Source organism: Colius striatus, chromosome 7 (genome assembly GCF_028858725.1).
Source record: "Colius striatus isolate bColStr4 chromosome 7, bColStr4.1.hap1, whole genome shotgun sequence".
Lineage (NCBI taxonomy): Eukaryota > Metazoa > Chordata > Aves > Coliiformes > Coliidae > Colius > Colius striatus.
In genome coordinates, this window is record NC_084765.1 from 782,763 (window position 1) to 797,002 (window position 14,240).

At 66.9% G+C, this 14,240-nt stretch overlaps 1 protein-coding gene across 5 annotated transcripts; it reads right to left on the reverse strand.

Annotated features, from left to right (window-relative positions):
- Positions 1 to 302: 302 nt before the first annotated feature.
- Positions 303 to 14,008, reverse strand: PITPNM1 (phosphatidylinositol transfer protein membrane associated 1). Of its 5 annotated transcripts, XM_062000571.1 has the most exons (24): positions 13,947 to 14,008; positions 13,657 to 13,752; positions 11,491 to 11,705; positions 11,282 to 11,403; positions 8,698 to 8,919; positions 7,705 to 8,019; positions 7,078 to 7,173; positions 6,860 to 6,967; positions 6,707 to 6,768; positions 6,367 to 6,611; positions 5,996 to 6,185; positions 5,806 to 5,913; positions 5,541 to 5,698; positions 5,130 to 5,308; positions 4,628 to 4,798; positions 4,268 to 4,417; positions 3,557 to 3,705; positions 3,367 to 3,477; positions 3,137 to 3,253; positions 2,813 to 2,961; positions 2,581 to 2,730; positions 1,556 to 1,739; positions 1,187 to 1,315; positions 303 to 1,069 (listed from the first exon to the last, which is right to left on the reverse strand). In XM_062000571.1, the coding sequence occupies exons 2-24, from the start codon at positions 13,732 to 13,734 to the stop codon at positions 803 to 805; spliced, it is 3,675 nt and encodes a 1,224-aa protein (XP_061856555.1). In that variant the 5' UTR covers positions 13,735 to 13,752; positions 13,947 to 14,008; the 3' UTR covers positions 303 to 802. The 5 variants fall into 5 exon arrangements, with proteins under 5 accessions (XP_061856555.1, XP_061856556.1, XP_061856557.1 ...); XM_062000572.1 differs by lacking the exons at positions 5,806 to 5,913; positions 13,947 to 14,008 and having other exon boundaries at positions 13,657 to 13,889; XM_062000573.1 differs by lacking the exons at positions 11,282 to 11,403; positions 11,491 to 11,705; positions 13,657 to 13,752; positions 13,947 to 14,008 and having other exon boundaries at positions 7,705 to 7,984; positions 8,698 to 8,765.
- Between the last annotated feature and the right edge of the window lie 232 nt (positions 14,009 to 14,240).

Here is a 14,240-nt window from a genome sequence, read left to right on the forward strand (position 1 = left end):
GCAACGGTATCCCCAACACCACGGCTGTGCTCTGGCACAGCAGCTTTAACCACTGACACCATGTTGTCAGTGTCACCATGTGCCCCAGAGCAGGGGTGCAGCCCAGAGACCCCTCAGGCTCCGATTCCTGGCAGAGACAGTCTTCTCACTGCCCTGATGTGTCCTAAATTGCTCATGACCCCACTGCTGTGCCCTCTGTGCGTGACACCATGTCCCTGTGCCTGAGGCTGTCCGGGGCTGGGGCGCTGCTGGCAGGGGAAGCCCTGTGGCACTTAGAGAGCAGACACTCAGCCCCCAGCACCTCGCCTTTACACTGCTTTATTTCACACAGAAACAAGAACAGAGGAACCCTTTGTGAGTTCCGGCCCTTCCCGTGCCCTGTGGCTGCCAACACCAGCCAGGAATGGAAATAAATAATGGGGAGCAGGGAGGTGCCACTTGCCCAAAACACTGCCCAGGGACAGACGGCCCCAGAGGCAGCTCCCCAGGAAACAAAGCCCACCGGACGCTGCCCAGCAGCAGCTCTGCAGCCCCAAAGGCCCAAGGGGACGGGGCAGCAGGGTGGAGGCAGAGCTGGGGAGGCAGCAGGAGGGACCCGGGATGGCTCAGCCCCGAGGCATCGGCTCCGGCCCTCAGGGAGGGGCTGGGAGCGCCCACTCCATGGGCCCCTCGCTCTCAGGGGCACCCTGCACCCTCGTCTCCTTCCCGTGGGCTCAGGGGCCCAGCCCAGGCTCCAGCCTCAGGTGCGCTTGGCTGAGAAATGAAGGGGTGCGGGGGGGGGGACACAGCGGCCACGGCCCCCTCACTCCTCCCCGTCCAGCTTGAGGCTGACGCTGCGGGGCTTGGCGCGGGGCAGCCCGGGGGGGCCCGGCGGGGGGCCCCCGTCCCGCTCCGCCTGGCTGGAGCCCCGTGAGCGCAGCAGCTGGCTCTGCTTGCGCAGGAAGTCGACGGGCGCCGGGCAGCCGTAGGTGCCTTTGCCCAGCACGGGCCGCGGGGGGCCCTTGGGGGAGTAGGCCAGGGCCGCCGCCTCCAGCTGGGCCAGGTGGGCCACGTAGCCCTCGGACAGGAACTGCGGGACAGGGGCAGAGGCTGAGGCAGCGGCACGGCCCTGGCACCCTCCTCGCGCCCCACGGGGTCGGCAACCAGCCCCCGCAGCCCCAGCGGGGCCCCAGCCCCACTCCTGTACCTGGCACTGGTTGTGGAACTTCTTGACGGCCCGGCCCACGATGTAGATGTGCGCTGGTGCCAGCCCCAGCGAGCTGTACACCGAGATGTCCTTGGTGGAGCCGTAGCCAGCAACGATGGTGATCTCAGCCTGCCCATGGACAGCAGTGTTAGGGCAGGGAGCAACCCTTCCCTCTGCGCAGCCACCCCCAGGGGACTGGCACACCCAGGGGCCGGGAGCCATCCCTGTGCCCTGAGCAGCGCCAGGGGAAGGAGTGACAGCTCTGTCCTTGCAGATCCACAGCCCCCCGGGACGGAGAGAGGCAGGGTCCTGTGGCACAGCTCCCCTTGTACAACCCCACCACCCCCAGCCCCGTGGCCCCGTGCCCACCTCGGCGCGCAGGCTCTGCAGGAAGGCGGCTTTCTGGCGCAGGGGGTCGTGGGTGAGCCCGTCGCAGAAGGAGACGGCGCCGTGGGGGAAGTTGTGCTGGGAGAGCCAGGCCACCACCCGGTGCTTCTGCATGTCCGGCCGCCCCGTCACGTAGATGATCATGTAGCCAGAGTCCTGCCAGTGCCTAGGAAGGGACATGTGTTGTTGGCAGGAGCCTGAGTGCAGACAGACCTGCTGCCTCCAAAAGCTTCCTCCACCCGAGGATTTTGTCAAGATTGAATCATGCAATTGGTTGGAAAAGACCTTTAAGGCTGCCAAATCCAACCCTTCCCCTCACCCTGCCAAGCCCACCACTAACCCACAGCCCTCAGCAGCTCAGCTCCACGGCTTTGGGGTCCCTCCAGGGCTGGGCACTGCCCCAGCTCCCTGGGCAGCCTGGCACAGGGGCTGACACCCCTCTCAGGGAAACAGCTCAGCCTCAGCTCCAACCTCAACCTCCCCTGGGGCAGCTGCAGCCCCTTTCCTCTTGTCCTGTCATTGCTTGGGAGCAGATATCAACCCCCATCTCCGTGCAGCCTCCTGTGAGGGAGTGTCACAGAGTGCTCTTGTCTCCCCTCAGCCTCCTCTTCTCCAGCCTCAACACCCCCATCCCCTCATTCCCTCCCCCCCAGCACCCTTATGCTCCAGCCCCTCAGTGTCCCTGTGGCACTGAGTGAGGGCCCTAGCACTGATCCCGGCCCTGGAGCTGCAGCCTCCCCAGGGCCCAGCACAGGGGACAATCCCTGCCCTGCTCCTGCTGCCACCCCGCTACTGATCCAAGCCAGGAGGTCACCGGCCTTCTTGCCCACCTGAGCACGCTGCTGCCTCCTGTTCAGCCACTAATTAACCCCTCCAAGGTCCTTTTCCAGTGCACAGCTCTCCAGCCACACCGCCCCCCCCCGCCCCAGCCTGTAGCGTTGCACGGGGTTGTGGTGGCCCAAGTGCAGAGCCACAGGGTAGCCCACCACAACCAGGAGCACACGTACCGTACGACATCCACAGCCCCTGCCCGCACTTTGGGGTCGCTGCCCATGATGGAGACGCTGGCGGTGAAGGAGCCGTCGATGCTGAACACGACGGACTCGGTGCCCCGGGCCACCACGGTCAGGTAGGCTTCGGCATAGCTGTGGTCCCCCCTGGAACGGGACGGGCTCAGGGCCGGCCGTGCCCAAGGGGCTGGAGCAGGGAGGCAGCTGGCAGCGCATGTCCACCCCTCACCTCACCACCATGCGCACGGGGTAGATGCCGATGGCCAGAGCCTTGTCCGGAGGGACGGTGAAGGTCAGGCGCCCGCTGCCGCTCGTCACCTCGGTGCCGTAGTACAGCCACTTCCCCGACAGCGGCTGCGTCATGATGTAAATGTCCACCTGGGCGGGCGAGCACGGGCTGAGCCTCCAGACCACGCTCCATCCTACGCACCCTTACGACCCTGTGCCTGCATCCCACCAGGCTCCCGCTCACCCCCTTCCCCCGCCACGGGCGACACCAGCTCTGCGTGTCCCTCCCTCCCGGGACGGCTGCCAGCGGTGAGCCCAGCGGTACCTTCTCCCCGGTGAGCGTCACCACGTCCAGGGGCCCGTACATGAAGCGCCCGCTGAGCACCTGCGCCTTGCCCTCGCACACGATGACGTCGCTGGCCCGGTGGTTGGCCGTCACGTTCTGCGGGGACACGGGTGGGGGGCTCAGGAGGAAGCCCCACAGCCCCCCAGGGCCGGGACGGAGCCCAGCGCCGCCCCGGTAAAAGAGCTCAGGGGCGGCCACGGGACACACACCCGGATCTTCACTTGGGTGCGTTTGCGCTGCCACTTCTCGCGGGGGATGGCGGGGCTGTAGATGGAGCTCTCCTCGCTCTCCTCCGGCTGCGGCCCCTCCTTCTCCATCACCTGTGCGGGCGGCACGGCTCCGGCTCAGCCCCCCGGCTCAGCCCCCGCCGGCATCGCCGCGCCGCCTGCCCCGCCGTACCTGGCGCAGGATGAAGGCCACCACGTCCGAGGACTCCCAGTAGCTGGCGTGGAAGAGGTGTGGCAGGGTGATGGTGGGGAAGGCTGTGAGGGCGTCGGGGCAGTACAGGGAGTAGTCGATGCGCTTCGAGCCCCACCAGCGCTCCAGGACTGTGGGGAGAGGAGGAGTGAATGCCCTGCCCAGACCTTACCTGGCACCGTGAGCGCCGGGGCACCGGCGTGGGATGGAGTGGGCAGGGATGGCACTTGGAGTCACAGAAGGGTTGGGGTGGGAAGGGCCCTGCAGAGCTGCCCCAGCCCCTGCTCCAGCAGCTTCCCCTGGCTCAGGGGGCACAGGAACGTGTCCAGGTGGGGTTGGGAACCTCCCGAGAAGGAGCCTCCACACCCTCCCTGGGCAGCCTGGGCCAGGGCTCCCTCCCCTCAGCACCAAAGGACTTTCTCCTCCTGGGCCAGGGGAGCTGTTTGTGTCCCAGCCTGTGCCCATCACCCCTTATGGCCACCACAGCTCTGCACCCTGTAGGGCCTGAGCAGCGTTGCTGAGGTGCCCCTGAGCTCAGGCTTGTCTCCTGCAGCTGAGCAGCCCCAGGGCTGCAGCCTTTGCTCCTCACACACATGTCCCATCCCCTCAGCACCTTGCTGTCCCTGCACTGGCCTCTCTCCAGCACTTCCCTGTCTCTCCTGAGCTGGGGAGCCCAGCACTGGACACACTTACTCTTGACGACTTCACTGGTGCTGGCAGGAGTTGGGGGATCCCCAGGCTCACTGCCCCTCCAGAAGCCCCCAAAGCTGCCAGTGGGGGTTGGGGGTGCAGCCATGTCCATCTCGGGCAGGAACAGGGCAGAGTGCATCTGCAGGGCCTCCGCTGCAGAGAGACACAGGTCAGGACACCCAGAGCCCCCCCTGGGGACCCCAACCGCCCTGGGACCCGCCTCCAGCACGGCCCCAAAGGGGTGGGCACGGCTTCCCCCCTCCCCAGCCAGGCTCCCGCAGTGCTGTGGGTGCTCTGGGTAGTGCAGCACGACCTCAGAACCTGCAATATCCCCCAGGACCAGCCCAGCTGGGAGCTGCTCACCCAGCAGGGAGGAGGTGCCGTCTCCCAGGGGGTACTTCTGGTAGCGGGGCACGCTGAGCGGCGGCACGGTGTGGAAGGCCTTGGCCAGGAGGGGCTCCAGGCGCGAGGCGCAGGGGTCAGCGGCGTGGAAGAGGTTGTAGATCTGCTCACAGGCAGGACGCAGCTGGGCCACTGGCACAGAGAGAGGGGTCAGGGCTGCCTGGCCCGGGTGGCACGGAGCCCGGCACGGGGGGGAGCATGGGGCAGCACAGCCGGCAGCTCAGCGCCCGGGAAGGGGGACAAAGCAGAACCCAGCGAGAGGAAAGGCTGGGGAGGCAAACCCAGGCCTGGGGCTGGCAGGGAGCAGGGAAGGGGGTGCTGAGGCAACACACCAACGCTGACACCCACCCGTGCCAGGGGCTCAAACCCACGCGGGGCTCTTTGGGGGGGCCCCAGGATGGGGGGAGCACGACTCGGGGACGAGGGCCGGGGGCTGGCAGGACAGCTGGCAGGGGGTCCTCACCATCCAGAGCGGGCATGACGGTCTTGCGCAGCGCCAGCACCAGCCCCAGCGGGGAGCCAAAGAGGAAGAAGCCGGATACCTTAAAGTCGAGGCGGGTGCTGGTGCCCTCGGCCCCGTCGGGCGCCGCGGCGCAGCTCCGCGCTGCCTCTGCCTCCAGCGCAGACTCGCTGGCCTGCAGGCTGGGACAGCAGGGGGGCATGGGCAGGGAGGGCAGCACCCTGTTTCTGCCAGCCCAGGGGAGGAAAAGCTCTGCCTGGCACGGCCCCGTTCGCCTGGAGGAGCTGCTGGAAGCAGGGGGGCTCCAGCAAGCTGCCCTACATAACGCCCCTTGGCAGGCTGCTGCAGGCAGGAAACCCCACAGAGCACAGAATGAGTTGGGAGAGAAGCAGGAGCCGCCCTCATTGCTCTCACCTGCCCGAGGAGCTGTGGAGGTGGCTGTCCCCCTGCTCCAGGCAGGGTGGCTGTGTCCCCAGCTCAGCCCCGGCCTGGCCTGGCCCCGCTGCTCCGTCCGCCCCGTCAGACAGCGGGTCCCTGCCGCCGCTCAGCTCAGGGGAGATGGGCTCCGTGCTCTGCAGGGGGAGAGGCAGCAGCCCCTTGCTTAGCCCCCAACAGCACTCAGGGGAGGCACGAAGCCCCTTCCCCTGTCCCCAGTCGGTGACGTGGTGCCAGCACTCACCAGGCTGCCGCGGCGGCTGCTGCTGCGGCTGCCCCCCGAGCCCGCCCGGCTCTGGCAGAGCGCGTCGAAGCCCAGGATGCCACCCACGCAGTCCCCCAGCAGCACCACCTGCAGATGGCACGTGCTTAGGGCAGGATGGAGCCCCTTGGGCTCTCTGCACAGGGCCAAAAGCAAGAAGCTTCCCTCTCACCTGGCCGCAGAAGCCGGCCCCTTCCCCGGAGTGCAGGAAGGTGCTGTAGGCCTGGTTGGCACGGGCAATGACGGCTCCCACGGCGTGCTGGTAGCTCCCCGAGGAGGTGGCCAGCAGCGGGAGGGCCGCCAGCGGGATGTGGTCCTGGCTGCTTGACAGGCTGTCCCTGTCGTGGCTGTAGGGGCTGAGCCTAAAGGGAGACAAGGATGAGCAAGGAGGATGAGCAGGGGCCGTCCCCTCCGCCCCAGCCCACCGCAGCCCGGATGGCACAACGGGAAGAGGAAAACCTCCCTCTCCCAGCCCTCCCCGCTCCCCTGAGCTGGTTCTCTGTGGGGCCAGCCCCCTCCCAGCCCCGTGCCCCCTCCCCGTACTTGGAGACGAGGGCGTAGGCGGCGGCGCAGATGGGCGGGCAGGGCACCAGCCGCAGCGCCACGTGGCCCAGCGCCTCGGGGAAGTGCACGCGGGTCACGGCGTCCAGCGTGGCCGCCAGGGTCTGCACGTCTGCCTGCTTGGAGCCCGGCTCGCCCACCCCTTGGTCCAGGATGTTGCCGCTGTGCAGGATGAGGAAGAGGGCGTGGATGCGACAGGCTTGCGCCGAGCTCTCCGCCGAGACGCCCTGCGGGAAGGACAGGGCTGTGACTGGGGTGGGATGGGGCGAGGAGAGCGGGGATGAAACACGGCCTGAGGGAGGGGAGGGGGTGGGCCACGCACCTCGGGGAAGCCGGATGCCCCCAGTCCTTCACCATCCGCCTTGGCGGCGCCGGCTCCGTCCCCTGCAAGCACACGGCCCCGGTGAGCCCGGCCGGGGGTCAGCCCCCTCCCACGCCAGCCGTGCCGGGGGTCGCAGATCCCCCCCCAGCTCACCCAGCGCCTCGTCCAGCTCCGGCGGCCGCTCCAGCGTGTCCAAGAAGTCGTTGGAGCTCCACTTGGTCATCTCCTTGGCAAACACCTCGTCGCTGTCGGACAGGTCCTCTGTGGTGGCAGGGGAGGGGCTGTGGGTGACCAGCCCGAGGGCCACCCCCACCGGGGCACATCCAGCCCACCCCTCAGCGGTGCTGAGCCGCGGGGCTGCCCCACCGTACCGTGGGCATCGAAAAACTCCTCCTCAGAGCTGTTCTCGGAGTCACGGGCGATGTTCTGCATCCGCCACTCCGACAGGCTCTGAGGAGACACCCCCCCTGCCACAGCACGGGGTCAGCACTCGGAGCACCCCTCAAGAGACCCCACTCATCCCCCACAGCTCCTGCAGCCAGAGCTCCCCCGGGACACACAAACCCCACCAACACACCCAAACCAGAGAGGAGAGGGTCTTGTGACACATCCCCATCAGGCTGGGGGGCTCCATCCCACCCACACGGGACCAGGTACACACCCAAACCAGAGAGGAGAGGGTCTCCTGACACACTCCCATCAGGATGGGGGGCTCCATCCCACCCACATGGGACCAGATACACACCCAAACCAGAGACAAGAGGGTCTCCTGACACACCCCCATCAGGCTGGGGGGCTCCATCCCACCCACACAGGACCAGGTACACACCCAAACCAAAAACAAGAGGGTCTCCTGACACACCCCCATCAGGATGGGGGGCTCCATCCCACCCACACAGGACCAGGTACACACCCAAACCAGAGAGGAGAGGGTCTCCTGACACACCCCCATCAGGCTGGGGGGCTCCATCCCACCCACACAGGACCAGGTCTCTCACCTCCGTGCTGGGACGAGTAGGAGGAGCGGGAGGAGGTGGACCACTGCTTGGCGAAGGTATCGTCGGGGGAGGCATCAGCCGCTGGCTGCGCCTCGGCCCCCTCCTGCCCGTCGGCCGCCCCTGCCTCCGGCCGCCCCTCGGGGCTGGGCCCGGCGCTGGGGGGCTCCTCGGCCTCGCCACACTTGGCCATTTTCTGTGCCAGCATCCGCGCCGTCTCCTCCTCCAGCTGCCGGATGTCCTCCATCGTCAGGTCCGTCCACTCGTCCTGCCAGCACCACGCCTGGCGATGGGCACGGAGCATCACCTTCCGCAGACCTGCCAGGGGCAGCGAGCACACAGTGGCCCCGTGGCCAGGTCCTGGCTGGGATCAGCACTGGGGGGGCAGCAGCAGCGGGGCAGGGATTGTCCCCCTGTGCTGGGCCCTGGGCAGGCTGCAGCTCCAGGGCTGTGTCACCTGTGCTGGGCCCCTCACTCACTGCCACAGGGACACTGAGGGGCTGCAGCGTGGCCAGAGCCGGGCACAGAGCTGGGGAAGGGGCTGGAGCACAAGGGTGCTGGGGAGGGGCTGAGGGAATGGGGGTGTTGAGCCTGGAGAAGGCTGAAGGGAGACAGGAGCACTCTCTGACACTCCCTCACAGGAGGCTGCAGGGAGATGGGGCTCAGCCTCTGCTCCCCAGTAATGAGGAAACAGGCTCCAGCTGCCCCAGGGGAGGTTGAGGTTGGAGCTGAGGCTGAGCTGTTTCCCTGAGAGGAGTGCCAGCCCCTGTGCCAGGCTGCCCAGGGAGCTGGGGCAGTGCCCAGCCCTGGAGGCACCCCAAAGCCCTGGAGCTGAGGTGCTGAGGGCCGTGGGTCAGCACTGGGCTGGGCAGGATGAGGGTGAGCTCCAGCAGCTCAAAGGCCTTTCCCAACCATAATGATTCAATGCAACCTGCCCCCTACAACCCCCCCACGAGTGCCCAGCAGCTGAGGGCTCCCCAGCACGGCCCCACTCACCCACGTCGTGGATGAACTGCTCGATTTTGGACTGCATGCCCCAGTAGCGGAACTCCACCTTGCAGAGTTTGTAGGCACACATCAGGGGCCCGCCAGCCGCTGCCTCCAGCCAGTCGTCCCCCAGCGGGCCCCGGCCCGTCTTGGCTGAGTGGTAGAGTTTGGGGTCCTCCTCGGGCTTGTACTCCCCAGGGGAAATGGGGTCACGCACGATGTCGATGGTGTCTGTGGGGGGAACGGCATGGCAGGAGCTCCCCTCGGGACACAGCTCCCGACACAGCTGATGGGAAATGCTCTCTGTCCTACGGCTGTAACATCACAGGCACCCTTGGGTGCACCCAAACACATCCCATCCCCGTGAGACGGGGGTGTCCCTCTCTTCTCCCCAAAACAGAGGTGTTCTCCTTAAAACCAGAGGGTGGCTCACGGATGGTGCTGAGGAAAAAGGGACCCAACGGCTCTGAGTTGGTCCAGTCAAAGCCTCCTGCAGTTTGACTGCTCCAGCCTGGTCTCAGGGGCACTTTGCTGGTCCCCAGGACTCCACTGCAGAGCTGTCCCCAGCCCATCCCCAGGCTGGGACAGACCCTGCATTTCCTTGCCCCTGAGGTGCCCACCGGCCTCTCCCTCCAGTTTGGGCTAAAAAGAGGGGGAAAAGGGCTTATAAGACCCAGAAAGTGAGGAGGATGAAGCAGGGGGGAATAACTGAAACGCAAAGCGCTGCCAAGACCCTCCCCAAAACAGCAAAGCACAGCACAGGGTGGGAAAGCAGAGCCCACAGCACCCCAGCCATGCGGCAGGAGAGGCCGAGGGGAAGCCACCCACAGCACACTGTCCCCTTGCAGAGGGTAAGGCACCTCCACAGCCCCCTCATGGAACTAGAGATGCCCTGAGCCTGTGAAAGCTCTGCTCAGCGCTGGCAGGCTGTCGAGTGAGGCAAATACGAGCCCTGAAATCAGTGCTCAGGGGGCTGCCCCTCTGCTCTGCCCTGCTGAGGCCTCATCCTGAGCCCTGTGGCCAGTGCTGGGCTGCCCAGCTCAGGAGAGACAGGGAGCTGCTGCAGAGAGGCCGGTGCAGGGACACCAAGATACTGAGGGGCTGGGACATGTGTGTGAGGAGCAAAGGCTGCAGCCCTGGGGCTGCTCAGCTGCAGGAGAGAAGCCTGAGCTCAGGGGCACCTCAGCAATGCTGCTCAGGCCCTACAGGCTGCAGAGCCCCAGGGGGGGCTGTGGGGGACATGAGGGGTGATGGGCACAGGCTGGGACACAAACAGCTCCCCTGGCCCAGGAGGAGAAAGCCCTTTGGTGCTGAGGGGAGGGAGCCCTGGCCCAGGCTGCCCAGGGAGGGTGTGGAGGCTCCTCAGGAGGTTCCCAACCCCACCTGGACACGTTCCTGTGCCCCCTGAGCCAGGGGAAGCTGCTGGAGCAGGGGCTGGGGGAGCTCTGCAGGGCCCTGCCCACCCCCAGCATTCTATGACTCTAATGCTTCACCCCAACATTTGTTCTGCTGCCCACGAGATGGGGCTTAAATCTGCTGACAGCTGGCAGAGAAAATCCCAGTGGGGTCCAAGCCTGGGCTGAGGTGGCACCAGCCCCACTCCCCACGGGAGCACACTGGCACCCGAGGTGCAACGTGCCCCGTGGGACGGGCACTGACAGAGGGGGAAAGCAAAAACCAGGCAGGGGGGCAGGCAGAGGGCACAGGGCAGCATCCTGCCTGCCATCTGCTCAGCCCTGGCCGCTGGTCAGTGGTGGCAGGGGCAGGATTCGTCCCCCCTCAGCCCAAGGCACTGGCATCCCGGCCGGACATCCCCGGTGCCGAAAGAGCCAATGAGAGAAATAGGTCAGATGAATCATTTCCTCCCAGTGCCTATTTTAGGCCTCCATTTTAAGAGGCAACGCGTCACACTCTGCACTCCGGTGCCCAAAACAACCGGATCAGCCCCGCAGGGAGAGGGAGGCCACAGCAGCCAGGGCCAAACCCGCTGGGCAAGGGGACGAAACGCAGCCTGGGCTCCCAGTTCTGCCCACAGGACCCCCGGGAAGCAGCAGAGGGGCCCAGAGCCACAGAGTGATGTGGAGCGAAGCCCTGGGGAGCAGGGAAAGCGGGGCAGGGTGTGGGGGGGAAATGGGGACATGCTTTTCCACCTCCCCCTCCTCCAGCTGATCCGAAAGGCCCCCGTGGGAGCCCGGTTTGAGCTCCTACACACACGTAGAGAGAAGGTAAAGCTGTGCCAGACCGCATGGGACTGGGGCTGGGGTGTGAAGGAGAGGGGAGCAGGCTGCCACTAGGAAGGGGAAGGCTGCAAACAAATATAGAGGAGAGGGAAGAAGGCAGAGGGTGAGATTGCCCCCAAAACACCCTTAATGGGGACTCCAGCTGAGCAGCACCGCGCGGGGAGTGGAGTGAGCGGGGAACTGGGGGGCACAGGCACCTTCCCCTGCCACAGCTTGCCAGGGAGAGCAAGGCTGAGCGTGTTGCAGGCACCCGGAGCTCGAGCACCACGGAGCAGCCACACACCCAGCCCGGGCAGCACCGCGTGGGGACCCCGCAGGCACCCCCCAGCCAGCCTGGCAGCGGCTGCACCCACCCAGAATCCTCTGTCTCTTCTCAGCAGCGCTGAGGTTGAAGATGTTGGTCTGCTGGCCGGCGTCGGGCCGGTAGTACGTCTCGATCTCGATGGAGAACTTCTCCACGAAGGGGCAGGTGTACCTGTGGGACACGGCCAGGGGCCAGGGCTGAGCCCCAGGGCACGGGCAGCCCCGCAGCCCACCCTGCAGCCCCCGGGCCGGGTCTCACCGCGTGCGGGTGTAGGGGTAGGCGTTCCAGGATTCCTCCTCCACCTGCAGAGCCGCCTTGGGGAGCAGAGCCCGGAACCAGCTGGGGATGTGGGAGCCCACGTGGTAGATCTTGTGTGTGTACTGGCCGCTGCCGCCGGGGCCGTCGCTGTAGGGACGGTTGGCCAGGATTTCCACCCCGCTGCCCTCGCCGCTCGACTCCTCACGGCTCTTCTTCTGCAGGGGGAGATGGGGGGGTCAGCACAACCCCCTCTGCACCCCCTAACGCCTGGCACCTCACAGGCCCCAGGTGTGCTTTTACCCTCCAGCCCCACAGACTGCCAAGACCCCTGCTTGGCTCGGTGGTGGCCCCAAACCCATCTCAACCCCACTGACACTCCTGTGCCCGGCCAATTCCTTGGGGCTAGGCTCAGACCTCTGCGCCTCCCAGGCTCACCATGCTCAGTCCCACAGCTACTGCACTTCCCAGCACCCTCCCAAGCTCTATACTCAGTCCCACAGCTCCCTGCACCCCCATGGCACTCTGTATCCCCCCTCAGCTCTGCCTCCTGCCCCCCAAGGCTCCAAACTCAGTCCCACAGCTCTCTGCACCCCCATGGCACTCTGTATCCCCCCCAGCTCCGCCTCCTGCCCCCCAAGGCTCCAAACTCGGTCCCACAGCTCCCTGCACCTCCATGGCACTCTGTATCCCCCCCAGCTCCGCCTCCTGCCCCCCAAGGCTCCAAACTCAGTCCCACAGCTCTCTGTAACCGCCGGGCTCCATGCTCAGCCCCACCACGCTCTGCATCTCCTCATCTCCCCATGTTCAGTCTCCTATCCTCCAGGGCTCCATGCTCAGTCCCACAGCTGCCTGCAGCTCCTAGGCTCTATACCCAGCCCACAAACCCCTGCCTTCCCCAGGCTCCATACCCTCAGGCCCCAACCCCTCAAGGCTCCACGCTCAGCCTCAGAGCCCCCCCACATCCCCAGGCTCCAAGCTCAGTCCCCCAGCCCCCTGCCCTCCCCAGGCTCCATACCCTCAGACCCCAACTCCTCGAGGCTCCGTGCTCAGCCTCAGAGCCCCCCACATCCCCAGGCTCCACGCTCAGCCCCCTGCCCTCCCCAGGCTCCATGCTCAGTCCTCCAGCCCCCTGCATTCCCCAGGCTCCATGCTCAGTCCCCCAGCCCCCTGCATTCCCCAGGCTTCATACCCTCAGACCCCAACCCCTGGAGGCTCCGTGCTCAGTCTCAGAGCCCCCCACATCCCCAGCCTCCGCGCTCAGCCCCCTGCCCTCCCCAGGCTCCACACTCAGCCCCCCAGCCCCCTGCCCTCCCCAGGCTCCATGCTCAGCCCCCTGCATTCCCCAGGCTCCACGCTCAGTCCCCCAGCCCCCTGCACTCCCCAGGCTCCATACCCTCAGACCCCAACCCCTTGAGGCTCCACGCTCAGCCTCAGAGACCCCACATCCCCAGGCTCCACACTCAGCCCCCCAGCCCCCTGCATTCCCCAGGCTTCATACCCTCAGACCCCAACCCCTGGAGGCTCCGTGCTCAGTCTCAGAGCCCCCCACATCCCCAGCCTCCGCGCTCAGCCCCCTGCCCTCCCCAGGCTCCACACTCAGCCCCCCAGCCCCCTGCCCTCCCCAGGCTCCATGCTCAGCCCCCTGCATTCCCCAGGCTCCACGCTCAGTCCCCCAGCCCCCTGCATTCCCCAGGCTTCATACCCTCAGACCCCAACCCCTCAAGGCTCCACACTCAGCCTCAGAGCCCCCCACATCCCCAGGCTCCACGCTCAGCCCCCTGCATTCCCCAGGCTCCACGCTCTGTCCCCCAGCCCCCTGCCTTCCCCAGGCTCCATACCATCAGACCCCAACCCCTCAAGGCTCTGTGCTCAGCCTCACAGCCCCCCACATCCCCAGGCTCCATGCTCAGCCCCCTGCCCTCCCCAGGCTCCACGCTCTGTCCCACAGCTCCCTGTGCTCCCCAGGCTCCACGCTCAGTCCCCTGCATTCCCCAGGCTCCATGCTCAGTCCCCTAGCCCCCCGCATTCCCCAGGCTTCATACCCTCAGACCCCAACCCCTCGAGGCTCCGCGCTCAGCCTCAGAGCCCCCCACACCCCCAGGCTCCGCGCTCAGCCCCCCAGCCCCTCTTCACCCCCGGCGCTCCACGCCACAGCCCCGAGCTCACCTGGATCATGTAGAGCTGTGCCACCTGGTACTCCTCCAGGCTCATGGGCAGCAGGATGTGGTACTCCTTGATGAGCATGGCGGCGGGGGGCAGCGCCTGCGGGGGCCGCCGTCAGCCCGGCCCGCCCCGCTCCCATGGCAACGCGCCCCCCGGCCCCGCTCGGCTCCCTTCGCTTCCCCTCGGCTTCTTTCGGCTCTGCTCGGCTTCCTTCGGCTCCGCTCGGCTCCTTTCGTTCTCACCCCCACCCCGCCGCCTCCCCGCCGCCCCCCGCGCCGCGGCCCCCGCCGAACCTGCGCCGCTCCGAACCGGCCCCTCGGCTCCTGACATCACACCCCGTTCCCGCGGAGACGGCGATGACGTGGGGCCGGGGGGGGGGTTCGTGACGCCAGAGGCAGGAAGGCGGCGAGTGACACCGTACGGGCACTCCCCCTCCTCCCAAAAACCTCCCCGGGCAGCGACACCGCCGACCTCCCAAAAAAATGGCGTTGCACTGAGAAACGAGGCCATTCCTGAACTGTCACAAGAGGGGTTTTGCTCATTCCCGCACCTCCTCAGCCCACGCACGGCTCCGGGGCACTCCCCGC